General features: G+C 44.1%; 1 protein-coding gene across 1 annotated transcript; it reads right to left on the reverse strand.

Moving 5' to 3' along the window:
* Nucleotides 1–1,065: 1,065 nt before the first annotated feature.
* On the reverse strand, nt 1,066–5,541 carry LOC123402620 (ubiquitin thioesterase OTUB2-like). The gene is made up of 10 exons (XM_045096558.1): nt 5,238–5,541; nt 5,093–5,137; nt 4,419–4,520; nt 3,583–3,633; nt 3,026–3,163; nt 2,824–2,943; nt 2,220–2,278; nt 2,062–2,129; nt 1,837–1,943; nt 1,066–1,729 (listed from the first exon to the last, which is right to left on the reverse strand). The coding sequence occupies exons 1-10, from the start codon at nt 5,349–5,351 to the stop codon at nt 1,415–1,417; spliced, it is 1,119 nt and encodes a 372-aa protein (XP_044952493.1). The 5' UTR covers nt 5,352–5,541; the 3' UTR covers nt 1,066–1,414.
* Nucleotides 5,542–14,671: the final 9,130 nt, after the last annotated feature.

Here is a 14,671-nt window from a genome sequence, read left to right on the forward strand (position 1 = left end):
CGCGACAACACCCTGGCACGGCCTGGTGGGTAGTGGGCCACCCAACCCACTTCTGGCGACCAACTTCTCCAGATGACCTGGAACAGTTCAAAGATGTGTTACATGTAGTACAATTTTACGGGCTACCATTGGAAAACTATAGTTATTAGACTGTAAATAGGAAGAAAAAGCACAGGACAGTAATTTAATCTCCTCTGTTGGATGGGCGATGGACGCATAGGATTAGATTGTAACGCTTCGGCCTTGAACAATAACTGAAGACTGTGCGTCACCTTGCTCAGAAAGTTTCTTCCAACGGGAATCAGAACATCCGTAAATGACTAGGAAGATGTGCAATGATTTCTTGATGCGTATGCTCTTCACGGAGCTGTCCCCCTCTGTGAATGACATCTCAAATCCTTTCTCTTGGATCCAATCCAATCTGAAGATGAAGTATATACTCCTTCCGTCCCAAAATTTTAGTCTTTGATTTATCTACAAATGGATGTATCTAAATACTAATACAGTCTGAATTAGGGCTGCATCCATTCTAATCAAATATGTTCATCTTCTTCAGATGAATTAGAACAGTCCGAAGATGCATAACATGTACCCCATCCGTTCCTAAATATACGTCTTTTTAGAGAAGTCATTAGGCACTACATACACATGTATATACATACTTTAGAGTGTAGATTTACTTACATACTCCCTCCGTCCTAAAATTCTTGTCTTAAATTTGTCTAGATATGAATGTATCTAGTCAACTTTTAGTATTTAGATACGTTCATTTCTAAACAAACCTAAGACAAGAATTTTGGGACGGAGGGAGTACTTTAGAGTGTAGATTCACTTACATACAGATGTATATACATACTTTAGAGTGTAGATTCACTCATTTTTCTCCGTATGTAGTCCGTAGTTGAATCTCTAAAAAGACTTGTATTTAGGAACAGAGTGAGTACAATTCCATGGACTACTACTGGAATACTGTAGTTCAAACAGGTTCCCAAGCCACTCCTGGAAAAGTACAAAACATACACAAGTATGGTAAACAGCAGAGATAGAAAGGATGACAGCCAAAAGTTAAGAAGGTTCACTGTATACTATCCAACAATTTAAACAACAACCCAAGTTTTTCTTCCTTTTCACTCTTCAGACAAGGGATCAGCAACCGAGAAGTCCATTCATCGGTACCAGCAGTTTGTGCCACAATACAAGAAGAATGCACAAGTATATGCTATGCTATGCCTACCCTAACTTCATGGGGAACCTGTTGTACTCCAACTCTCTACCACTAAGCTCAGCAACATTCTCATTCATAGGCAGCAGGAAACTGTTGACTTGAACTCTGATCAGCAGGATGTTCTCTCTAGGAAGCCTGTTCACTTCAACTCTGATCAGCAGGATGTTCTCTCTAGGAAGCCTGTGCACTTCAACTCTGATCAGCAGGATCTTCTCTCTGGGAAGCCTGATGACTTGAACTCTGATCAGTAGGATCTTCTCTCTGGGAAGCCTGATGACTCGAACTCTCAGCAGAAGGAGCACGTGGGTAGATAATGTCGTAGTGATGACCCGTGTACAGCAGGGTCACACTCGGACGGGGAACTCCAGGACGAGTGTAGATATCTGGAGCATATCCTCGTTGGAACGATTCCACTCTGAGCGGGACCTCAAGCGCGCTGGCCAAAGCCACCATCATAACATGGTCCGCGTCCACACGAGCTGGAATGACGTGCTCCAAGCACCACTGTTTGTGCAACAACAAGTCAGGTAAAATGAGTGTCGTGTATCCAACAATGGTTGCACAAGAAATTCAGCACGAGGTAATGTAAGGGAGGGGACGCTGATACTGACAACTTCCAAACTGCAATTTCCTCGGACGACCTCTGGTATAATCGGCTCATACACCACCCTGTGCGAGCATATCTCGATAGCTACTAGTAATCTGAGGAAAACAAAAACTAACCAATAAAATGTAAGTCAATAAAATGTGTCAATAAAACTAACCAATAAAATGTGTCAGAAACATGAATTACGATGAACAGAAGGAAATGTAAGGTCAAGGGTGTTTTTTCTCACTGTCTTTCGTCTTTTCATACGTGCTGAAGAACTTGAGAAGGTTCTTGAGAAGGTTCCCTTTACAATGACTAAAAATGGCACATGTCATGTCAGTGAGATGGAATGCATTCAGCTACAATACTTTGATGGAATTTCAGAAAACAAGAGAATCAAAAGACCTGCTAGTTGATTGTGTGCTCTTCCATTTCATTACTTTCTCAATCAGCTCCTTAAATGCCTGAAAAAATCAGCAACTCAATTATTCACAGTTGATAATCATTACATACCATAGGATATTAATGCATACATAACATTGATCAAAGGTAGGATATAAAAGACCACAGCTAAGACAACTCTCTGAGAAGCTTCAGTCAATAAGCATATACTATAGCATAGTAACAGAACGAGAATGGTGAGGTGACTGTACAATAATAACCAGCAGGTGTGCATTGTTGCAGTGCTCAACATAAAATTATGTTATTTCCTCGTTATATTTGCCGTTGTTCCTTTGCAAGTAAATTTCTCTTAAGGTCGTTGTTATAATCGGGTTGTTAACTTCACAATAAGCTTGAAATTTAAGTTTGTGCCAACATTGTGTAAAACTTTGACGGCATGTCACTACTGTTAAGCAATTGTGCATCTCCTGCAAATGACAAACAAAGATAGTGAGATGCCAGATGCTGCTTGAAGTGTACTTTGTAACCTGAAGAGAATCATCATCCCTTTGCAATTGCAAGCATGTTTATCCAAGAATGAACAAATATGGAGAAGGCGAGAACTTACTCTGCTGCTCCTGGGAAACTCAGAGTTCCATCCGAGATCTGCATGTCGTGCAGACGCTGTTTCAAGAACATCAAGGAGACGGTGTTCCTCATCTGTGTCCAGCCTATCAATAACTTGCTCCTGTTGTACATTCATATAAATAGAGAAAGTTAAATTACTAAACCTACATCATATGCTAAGGAAAAGAGAGGAGGGCAATTACTAGGTAGGAAAATATGAAGCTCCTGTAGAAACACTCTCCGTCTCCAATCACCCGTCTAAATTCCGAATAGGCATCAAGATGGTTCGCCTTGTCAGAAGCAAGCTTATGATACCTTCTGACTTCAGTGATAGGATGTGTCTGCAATGAACACACAGATATGAGAATTCAAATTATGCTGAGCTGAACATGGAGACAACATATCTAAAAATTTGATGGAAATTTTGTTTTCAGGTTTACATGTTCTCTGGAAATGTTTGAAACCGCTAATATATAATCCCATCACCGATACTGATCGGTTGTTGTTCAGTAAGAAAACAAGGAAGATATCTATTAACACATGACAAACTCAATAACAGTACAACTACGATTCAGGTCCCATCAGACTATCACAACGAAGAGTTAACATACAATTTAGTATTTATAGAAGAGAACATAATCCTTCTGAACAGTTGATTGTACAGGAACCACTCATCGCAGTATATTGTGATATAGGCCTTTGATCCTGATTTTTCATGCACTTCCATTTTGAACATTACATTAGACAAATGAAGACAAACCTGGTGCTTCACATGTTCCGGATATATTTCCCTTCCTTTTCTACAAAAAATCTATTTGACAGGAAATGAAGAAAATGAAGTTAAAGACCATACATCATCCTGCCAGTCTTACAATTGTACAGAATCAACAAGAAGATTGAGTTTGAGTATTTCAAAACAAGAAATAAGTGAATGGAATTAACAAACAACCAATCATTTTTTTCCTTTTCCCGGTCAGAAGAAAAAAGCAATAATGTATAGCAAGGCCACAAAACTTGTGCGTCAAAAGCTTATTTATTTTTGGCAACTATTTACATGAAATTATATTTTGAGGCTTCTGAACCAAGTATTGACCAAATGGCGAAACTTCTCGCCAAATCCTAAAGTGGCCGCCGATTTTCATGTAAATGGCAAATGGTTTACAGGAATTATGTTCAGATATGCAGCCTTGAACTAATGTTGCCTAGATTAGAGTTTCTGATAACAGCAGCTGTTTACAAAGGAGGATCATACATTCGACTTCAGGCTCTGTTACCAAAATATTGCAGTGATCAGGACACTACCTCAGGATTTCCCCACATTTTATAGACAACAGTTTCAACAAGATAGCCATTTGCTTCAAAATACATTGCCAGATTGTGGAATGATCCACGAGAAACAAGGACGTGTGTACTTCTGCCAACATTGCCCAAGATTACTACTCGAACCAAGATTTCATGCCTTGATTACAGTAACAGGTCCAAGAACTTAACATGAACAAACAGAAACCAAGAAAACGAAAAAATCCTGGTTCTTCTTTCTATGCAAAAAATTAGGTAAGTGCAAGGATGCTCATATGGACAAGATTCAGGCCATACCTTGTTCTTGAACAGACTCCAGAACGATTTCCCCTTTACTTGTGGTAGTTTATCCTGCTTGGGTCTCACCTTTACCCCAACATGTGCCTGTGATAATTTCTCCTGCTCCACAGAAGTAGCATCAAGATCACACATTTCGGATTAGCAAAGGTGAAAGGGCTAACAAGTTTGAAATGTCAAGTCATCCAAATCCTTTCTGCTCTTGCCAATTATTCATATGAATTGAGTTTTGAGGCTTCGGAGCCAGTTTCATCCTTTCAGCCAAGGATCCCGAGCAAACATTCAGATTAACACCATTCATCTACACTGGAAACTGATACATTTTGGCATCACCATTTGCTGCCAAAATATGACAGCAAGTCAGCAACCACTGCCAAGACATGATCCTCATATCTCCCCACATTTTTCACTTGCAGCAGAAGTGCAAAACATGCTACCATACCAAATAGAAGAATCAATTAGCACAGCTGCGAATTATCACAACAAGATCCTTGCCTACCTCTAAATTTGATAACGCACCGCAAGAATAGCTCGAGTAATAATCAGGAAATACCTAATCGTCAAACTGTCCCCAACATTTGCCCGAGATTCCGTTTCTACTGCTGAATCATCCCCAACCCCAAGATTTTAACAGATTACAGCAAGCAATTCCCAAGACCAGATTCATGACATACCTGTTCCTTCTTATACATTGCCTCTTGCGCACGCAACGAGTTGAACTGCTCAAGAGGAAACCAAGAAATGCTCAAGAACGCACTCCAGAGACAGAGACGCCAAGAACTCCAAGAAACAACAAGAGCGCGTCGCAGAGGCCCTCACCTGCTGCTCCCATCGCCGGTTGGCCTCCTCGTCGGCCGACTGCTCTTGAATCAGCCGCTCGATCACCGTCTGGTCGAGCACCAGCTCCTTGTCGACGGCCGCCCGCGCTTTCATCAGCCGCTCGATAAAGCGCTGCCTGGCCACCTGCTTGGGGTCCAACGGATGCGCCGCCGCGTTGGGCACCTCCCTCGTCTCCGCCACCACGGGGTAGCTCCACCTCACCCGCGCCTTGCTGCCGCCCACGGCGTCGCTCGAGTCCGCGACCCCGTCTCCGAATGCCGCGGCGTAGTCGTCGGTGCGGGTGGAGGAGCTCGGAGGACAAGGAATGTCCCTGGGCGGCGGTCCATCACCGTGGAGGGACTCGACCACCGTGGCGGGGCTCGACCCATCGGCGCCGCCTCCGGCCTGCTCGAGGTGGAGGGGCGTCGCGCTCGCACGGAGAGGTGGCGGCGCAGCAGCGGTCGTGGAGGCATTGGAGTCCGGTTCTTGGATGCGGTCGTCTTCGACCGGTCCTGCTGCTCCTGAACCGGAACCGGCGGTTGGCTCCATCGCGGGAGGACTCGCCTGGCAATTCCGCTAACTCCCGAGGGCCGGATGGAGAAGAAACGTGTGGAGGGTGCCGGATGGAAAACGCGTGACGGCTATTTATTTGCAGAAACCCTGAGAGCGGTTTGGTCCTTGGGAGTTTTCTTTTCTGCAAACAACTCCACGTTGAACCACACATTAGTCTCTTCATTTCTAGTAAATATAAGTCTTTTTACAGATTTTTTTTAGACTATATACGGATATATACAGACGTATTTTAAATTATAGATTCGTTTATTTTGCTTTGCATGTAGTCCGTAGTGAAACCTATAAAAAAGACTTATATTTAGGAACGGAGAGCGTATATCTATATCTATATCATTACCTAATAATAAAACGACGATCACTTCTGGTTGTACGTCGTCATCATTATTTGCAAGAAAAATCCCTCTCATTTTAGGTATTCAACATGTAGTCCTCGTCATAAGTAATAAGTCAACCCGAACCGGCACGGGCAAGAGAAAAGAAAAAAATAGCTCAGCCACCAGCACGACCCTGCCTCCAATCCCATCTCTACATGCAGCGCGCCGCCACCTCCAGCCCCGCCCGCCTCACTGCGTGCCGCCGGCCACCCCCCACCGCCGAGCGCCGCCATCGTGTACCCTTCTCCCATCGGGATCCCCTCGATCCAAAAATCCATCCACCCAATCCTCTCCTCAATTTCCAAATCAAGCCTACCGGCAACCTCCCTGCGCAGTTGTACCCCGCGCCTCTGCCTCATCAAGCGCCCGACCCGGCCGTCGTTCCTCACCACCACTCGCGGGTCCGGATGCCCCTCTCATTCCCTGTCGATTGCACCTCCCGGCGTCCTCGCCTCTCTCAATCTCCGTCGCCTTCCTCCACATCCTCACGACCGGAAAGGCTCCTCCTCAAGGAGCCACGCATCCTCCGCCTGCTCCAATGTTGCACACATCCTCTTGTTGGGGAACGTCGCATGGGAAACAAAAATTTTCCTACGCGCACGAAGACCTATCATGGTGATGTCCATCTACGAGAGGGGATTTCCGATCTACGTACCCTTGTAGATCGCACAGCAGAAGCGTTAGTGAACGCGGTTGATGTAGTGGAACGTCCTCACGTCCCTCAATCCGCCCCGCGAACCGTCCCGCGATCCGTCCCACGATCCGCTCCGATCTAGTGCCGAACGGACGGCACCTCCGCGTTCAGCACACGTACAGCTCGACGATGATCTCGGCCTTCTTGATCCAGCAAGAGAGACGGAGAGGTAGATGAGTTCTCCGACAGCGTGACGGCGCTCCGGAGGTTGGTGGTGATCTAATCTCAGCAGGGCTCCGCCCGAGCTCCGCAGAAACGCGATCTAGAGGAAAAACCGTGGAGGTATGTGGTCGGGCTGCCGTGGCAAAAGTTGTCTCAAATCAGCCCTAATACCTCAGTATATATAGGAGGGAGGGAGGGGAGGAGGCAGCCTCAAACCCTCAAGGTTTGGCCGAAATTTGAGGTGGAGGAGTCCTACTCCAATCCTACTTGGAGTAGGATTCCACCTTCCCACTTGGAAACTCTTTCCACCTTGTGTTTTTCCCTTCTCAAACCTTATGGGCCTTATGGGAACTTATTCCAGCCCACTAGGGGCTGGTTTATCTCTTCCCATAGCCCATGAGACCCCTTGGGGCGTGACACCCCTCTTGATGGTCCCCGTCACCCCTCCCGGCACTCCAGGTACACTACCGATGAGCCCGAAACTTTTCCGGTAATGCCCAAAAACTTTCCGGTAACCAAATGAGGTCATCCTATATATCAATCTTCGTCTCCGGACCATTCCGAAAACCCTCGTGACTTCTATGATCCCATCCGTGACTCCGAACAACATTCGGTAACCAACCATATAACTCAAATACGCATAAAACATCGTCGAACCTTAAGTGTGCAGACCGGCGGGTTCGAGAACTATGTAGACATGACCCGAGGGACTCCTCGGTCAATATCCAATAGCGGGACCTGGATGCCCATATTGGATCCTACATATTCCGAAGATCTTTATCGGTTGAACCTCAGTGCCAAGGATTCATATAATCCCGTATGTCATTCCCTTTGTCTTTCGGTATGTTACTTGCCCGAGATTCGGTCGTCGGTATCCGCATACCTATTTCAATCTCGTTTACCGGCAAGTCTCTTTACTCGTTCCGTAATACAAGATCCCGCAACTTACACTAAGTCACATTGCTTGCAAGGCTTGTGTGTGATGTTGTATTACCGAGTGGGCCCCGAGATACCTCTCCGTCACACGGAGTGACAAATCCCAGTCTCGATCCATACTAACTCAACGAACACCTTCGGAGATACCTGTAGAGCATCTTTATAGTCACCCAGTTACGTTGCGACGTTTGATACACACAAAGCATTCCTCCGGTGTCAGTGAGTTATATGATCTCATGGTCATAGGAAAAAATACTTGACACGCAGAAAACAGTAGCAACAAAATGACACAATCAACATGCTACGTCTATTAGTTTTGGGTCTAGTCCATCACATGATTCTCCTAATGATGTGATCCTGTTATCAAGTAACAACACTTGCCTATGGCCAGGAAACCTTGACCATCTTTGATCAACGAGCTAGTCAACTAGAGGCTTACTAGGGACAGTGTTTTGTCTACGTATCCACACAAGTATTGTGTTTCCAATCAATACAATTATAGCATGGATAATAAACGATTATCATGAACTAAGAAATATAATAATAACTAATTTATTATTGCCTCTAGGGCATATTTCCAACAGTCTCCCACTTGCACTAGAGTCAATAATCTAGTTCACATCACCATGTGATTCCAACGAATCCAACACCCATATAGTTATCGGGTCTGATCACGTTTTGCTCGTGAGAGAGGTTTTAGTCAACGGTTCTGAAACTTTCAGATCCGTGTGTTCTTCACAAATCTTTATGTCATCTTATAGATGCTGCTACTATGTGCTATTCGGAAATACTCCAAATATCTACTCTACTATACGAATCCGTTTCACTACTCATAGTTATTCGGATTAGTGTCAAAGCTTGCATCGACGTAACCCTTTACGACGAACTCTTTAACCACCTCCATAATCGAGAAAAATTCCTTAGTCCATCAGTTACTAAGGATAAATTTTGACCGCTTCTAGTGATTCAATCATGGATCACTCTTTGTACCTCTCAATAGACTTTGAGTCAAGGCACTCATCAAGTGCGGTACCCAGCATGGCATACTTCAGATTCTATGGCCAAGGCATAGAAGACGACCTTCGTCTATTCTCTTTATTCTGTCGGGGTCGGGTTTTGAGTCTTACTCAAATTCACACCTCACAACGCAACCAAGAACTCCTTCTTTGTTGATCTATTTTGAACTCCTTCAAAAACTTGTCAAGGCATGCATCTTGTTGAAACTTGTATTAAGCACTTTCGATCTATCTTCATAGATCTTTGATGCTCAACGTTCAAGTAGCGCAATCCAGGTATTCCTTTGAAAACTCCTTTCAAACAACCTTGTATGCTTTACAGAAATTCTACACTACTTCTGATCCACAATATGTCAACCACATATACTTACCAGAAATTCTATAGTGCTCCCACTCACTTCTTTGGAAATACAAATTTCTCATAAACCTTGTACAAACCCAAAATCTTTGATCATCTCATCAAAGTGTATATTCCAACTCCGAGATGCTTGCACCAGTCCATTGAAGGATTGCTGGAGCTTGCATACTTGCTAGTATCTTTAAGATCGACAAAACCTCCTGGTTGTATCACATACAATGTTTGCTCAAGGAAACCGTCGAGGAAACAATGTTTTGACATCCTATGTGCAATATTTCATAAATAATGCAGCGACTACTAACATAATTCTAACAGACTTTTAGCATCTCTACGAGTAAGAAAGTCTCATCATAGTCAACTGTTTGATCTTGTCGGAAACATCTTTGCGACAAGTCGAACTTTTCTTAATAGTGACTTATCACCATCATCGTATGTCTTCCTTTTAAATATCCATCTTTACTCAGTAGTCCTATGACCATCAAGTAGTTCTTCCAAAGTCTACACTTTGTTTTCATACATGGATCCTCTCTCGGATTTCATGGCCTCCAGCCATTTGTCGGAATCCGGGCCCACCATTGCTTTCTCCATAACTCGTAGGTTCATTGTTGCTCAACAACATGACCTCCAACACAGGGTTACCGTACCACTCTGCAGTAGTACGCGACCTTGTCAACCTACGAGATTTGTAGTAATTTGATTCGATGCTCGATGATCACCATCATCAGCTTTCACTTCAATTGTTGTAGGCGCCACACGAACAACTTCCTGCGCCCTGCTACACACTGGTTGAAGTGATGGTTCAATAACCTTATCAAGTTCTACCACCCTCCCACTCAATTCTTTCGAGAGAAACCTTTCCTCGAGAAAGGATCCGTTTCTAGAAACAAACACTTTGCTTTCGGATCTGAGATAGGAGATGTACCCAACTATTTTGGATATCCTATGAAGATGCATTTCTCCGCTTTGGGTTCGAGCTTATCAGACTGAAACTTTTTCACATAAGTGTCGAAGCCCCAAACTTTCAAGAAACGACAGTTTAGATTTCTCTAAACCTCAGTCTATACTGTGTCATCTCAACGGAAATACGCGGTGCCCTATTTAAAGTGAATGCGGTTGTCTCTAATGCATAACCCATAAATGATAGTGTTAATTCGATAAAAGACATCATAGCATGCACCATACCAAATAGTGCGTGGCTATGACGTTCAAACACATCATCACACTATGATGTTCCAGGTGGCATGAACTGCGAAACAATTTCCACATTGTCTTAACTGTGTACCAAAACTCGTAACTCAGATATTCATTTCTATGATCATATCGTAGACAGTTTATCCTCTTGTTACGATGAACTTCACTCCGAAACAAAATTGAACTTTTCAATATTTCAGACTTGTGATTCATTAAGTAAATACTCTTGTATCTACTCAAATCGTCATTGAAGTAAGAACATAATGACATCCACTGCGTGCCTCAGCACCCATTGGACTGCATACATCAAAATGTATCACTTCCAACAAGTTACTATCTTGTTTCATCTCAATGAAAACAAGGCCTTGCTCATGTGGTGTGATTTGCATGTCACTAGTGATTCAAAATCAAGTGAGTATAAAGATCCATCAGCATGGAGCCTCTTCATGCAATTTATACCAACATGACTCAAGCGGCAGTGCCACAAGTAAGTGGTACTATCATCATTACCTCGTATCTTTTGGCACCAATATCATGAACATGTGTAACACTACAATCGAGATTCAATAAACCATTGAAGGTGATTATTCAAGCAAATAGAGTAACCATTATTCTCTTTAAATGAATAATCGTATTGCAATAAACACGATCCAATCATGTTCATGCTTAACGCAAGCACCAAATAACAATTATTTAGGTTTAACACCAATCCCGATGGTAGAGGGAGCGTGCGACGTTTGATCATATCAACCTTGAAAACACTTCCAACACGTATCGTCACCTCGCCTTTAGCTAGTCTCCGTTTATGTCGTAGCTTTCATTTCGTGTTACTAATCACTTAGCAACTGAACCGGTATCCAATACCCTCGTGCTACTAGGAGAACTAGTAAAGTACACATCAACATCATGTATATCAAATATACTCCTTTCGACTTTTGCCAGCCTTCTTATCTACCAAGTATCTAGAGTTGCTCCGCCTCAGTGACTATTCCCCTCATTACAGAAGCACTTAGTCTCGGGTTTGGGTTTAATCTTGGGTCTCTTCATTAGTGCAGCAATTGTTTTGCCGTTTCACGAAGTATCCCTTCTAGCCCTTGCCTTTCTTGAAACTTAGTGGTTTTACTAACCATCAACTATTGATGCTCCTTCTTGATTTCTACTTTCACAGTGTCAAACATCGCGAATTGCTCAAGGATCATTGTATCTATCCTTGATATGTTATAGTTCATCACGAAGCTCTCACAGCTTGGTGGCAGTGACTTTGGAGAACCATCACTATCTCATCTGGAAGATTAACTCCCATTTGATTCAAGCGATTGTCGTACTCAGATAATCTGAGCACACGCTCAACGATTGAGCTTTTCTCCCTTACTTTGTGGACAAAGAATCTTGTTAGAGGTCTCGTACCTCTTAACAAGGGCACAAGCATGAAATCACAATTTCATCTCTTTAGAACATCTCTTATGTTCCGTGACGTTTCAAAACGTCTTCGGCGCCTTGCTTCTAAGCCATTAAGTATTTTGTACAGAACTATCGTGTAGTCATCAGAAACGTGTATGTCGGATGTTCACAGCATCCACAGACGACGCTCGAGGTGCAGCACACCGAGTGGTGCATTAAGGACATAAGCCGTCTGCGCAGCAACGAGGACAATCCTCTGCAAAGTTTGCTACTATCAACTTTCAACTAAATTTTCTCTAGGAGCATATAAAAATAGTAGAGCTATAGCGCAAGGTACATCGTAATTCGCAAAGACCATTAGACTATGTTCATGAAAATTAGTTCAATTAATCATATTACTTAAGAACGCCCACTCAAAAAGTACATCTCTCTAGTCATTTGAGTGGTACATGATCCAAATCCACTATCTCAAGTCCGATCATCACGTGAGTCGAGAATAGTTTCAGTGGTAAGCATCTCTATGCTAATCATATCAACTATATGATTCATGCTAGACCTTTCGGTCTCATGTGTTCCGAGGCCATGTCTACACATGCTAGGCTCCTCAAGCTTAACCCGAGTGTTCCGCGTGTGCAACTGTTTTGCACCCGTTGTATGTGAACGTTGAGTCTATCACACCCGATCATCACGTGGTGTCTCGAAACGAAGAACTATCGCAACGGTGCATAGTCGGGGAGAACACAATTTCGTCTTGAAATTTTAGTGAGAGATCACCTCATAATGCTACTGTCGTTCTATGCAAGATAAGGTGCATAAAGGATTAACATCACATGCAATTCATAAGTGACATGATATGGCCATCATCATGTGCTTCTTCATCTCCATCGCCAAAGCACCGGCACGATCTTCTTGTCACCGGCGTCACACCATGATCTCCATCATCATGATCTCCATCAACGTGTCACCATCGGGGGTTGTCGTGCTACTCATGCTATTACTACTAAAGCTACGTCCTAGCAATATAGTAAACGCATCTGCAAGCACAAACGTTAGTTTAAAGACAACCCTATGGCTCCTGCCGATTGCCGTACCATCGACGTGCAAGTCAATATTAACTATTACAACATGATCATCTCATACATCCAATATATCACATCACATCGTTTGCCATATCACATCACAAGCATACCCTGCAAAAGAAAGTTAGACGTGCTCTAATTGTTGTTGCATGTTTTACGTGGTGACCATGGGTATCTAGTAAGATCGCATCTTACTTACACAAACACCACAACGGAGATATATGAATTTCTATTTAACCTCATCCAAGGACCTCCTCGGTCAAATTCGATTCAACTAAAGTTGGAGAAACCAACACTCGCCGGTCATCTTTGAGCAACAGAGTTACTCGTAGCGATGAAACCAGTCTCTCGTAAGCATACGAGTAATGTCGGTCCGAGCCGCTTCGATCCAACAATACCGCGGAATCAAGAAAAGACTAAGGAGGGCAGCAAAACGCACATCACCGTCCACAAAAACTTTTGTGTTCTACTCGAGATTACATCTACGCATGAACCTAGCTCATGATGCAACTGTTGGGGAATGTCGCATGGGAAACAAAAAATTTCCTACGCGCACGAAGACCTATCATGGTGATGTCCATCTACGAGAGGGGATTTCCGATCTACGTACCCTTGTAGATCGCACAGCAGAAGCGTTAGTGAATGCGGTTGATGTAGTGGAACGTCCTCACGTCCCTCGATCCGCCCCGCGAACCGTCCCGCGATCCGTCCCACGATCCGCTCCGATCTAGTGCCGAACGGACGGCACCTCCGCGTTCAGCACACGTACAGCTCGACGATGATCTCGGCCTTCTTGATCCAGCAAGAGAGACGGAGAGGTAGATGAGTTCTCCGGCAGTGTGACGGCGCTCCGGAGGTTGGTGGTGATCTAATCTCAGCAGGGCTCCGCTCGAGCTCCGCAGAAACGCGATCTAGAGGAAAAACCGTGGAGGTATGTGGTCGGGCTGCCGTGGCAAAAGTTGCCTCAAATCAGCCCTAATACCTCAGTATATATAGGAGGGAGGAAGGGGAGGAGGCAGCCTCAAACCCTCAAGGTTTGGCCAAAATTTGAGGTGGAGGAGTCCTACTCCAATCCTACTTGGAGTAGGATTCCACCTTCCCACTTGGAAACTCTTTCCACCTTGTGTTTTTCCCTTCTCAAACCTTATGGGCCTTAGTGGGAACTTATTCCAGCCCACTAGGGGCTGGTTTATCTCTTCCCATAGCCCATGAGACCCCTTGGGGCGTGACACCCCTCTCGATGGTCCCCGTCACCCCTCCCGGCACTCCCGGTACACTACCGATGAGCCCGAAACTTTTCCGGTAATGCCCGAAAACTTTCCGGTAACCAAATGAGATCATCCTATATATCAATCTTCGTCTCCGGACCATTCCGGAAACCCTCGTGACGTCTGTGATCCCATCCGGGACTCCGAACAACATTCGTTAACCAACCATATAACTCAAATACGCATAAAACATCGTCGAACCTTAAGTGTGCAAACCCGGCGGGTTCGAGAACTATGTAGACATGACCCGAGGGACTCCTCGGTCAATATCCAATAGCGGGACCTGGATGCCCATATTGGATCCTACATATTCCGAAGATCTTTATCGGTTGAACCTCAGTGCCAAGGATTCATATAATCCCGTATGTCATTCCCTTTGTCC

Source organism: Hordeum vulgare, chromosome 6H (assembly GCF_904849725.1).
Source record: "Hordeum vulgare subsp. vulgare chromosome 6H, MorexV3_pseudomolecules_assembly, whole genome shotgun sequence".
Lineage (NCBI taxonomy): Eukaryota > Viridiplantae > Streptophyta > Magnoliopsida > Poales > Poaceae > Hordeum > Hordeum vulgare.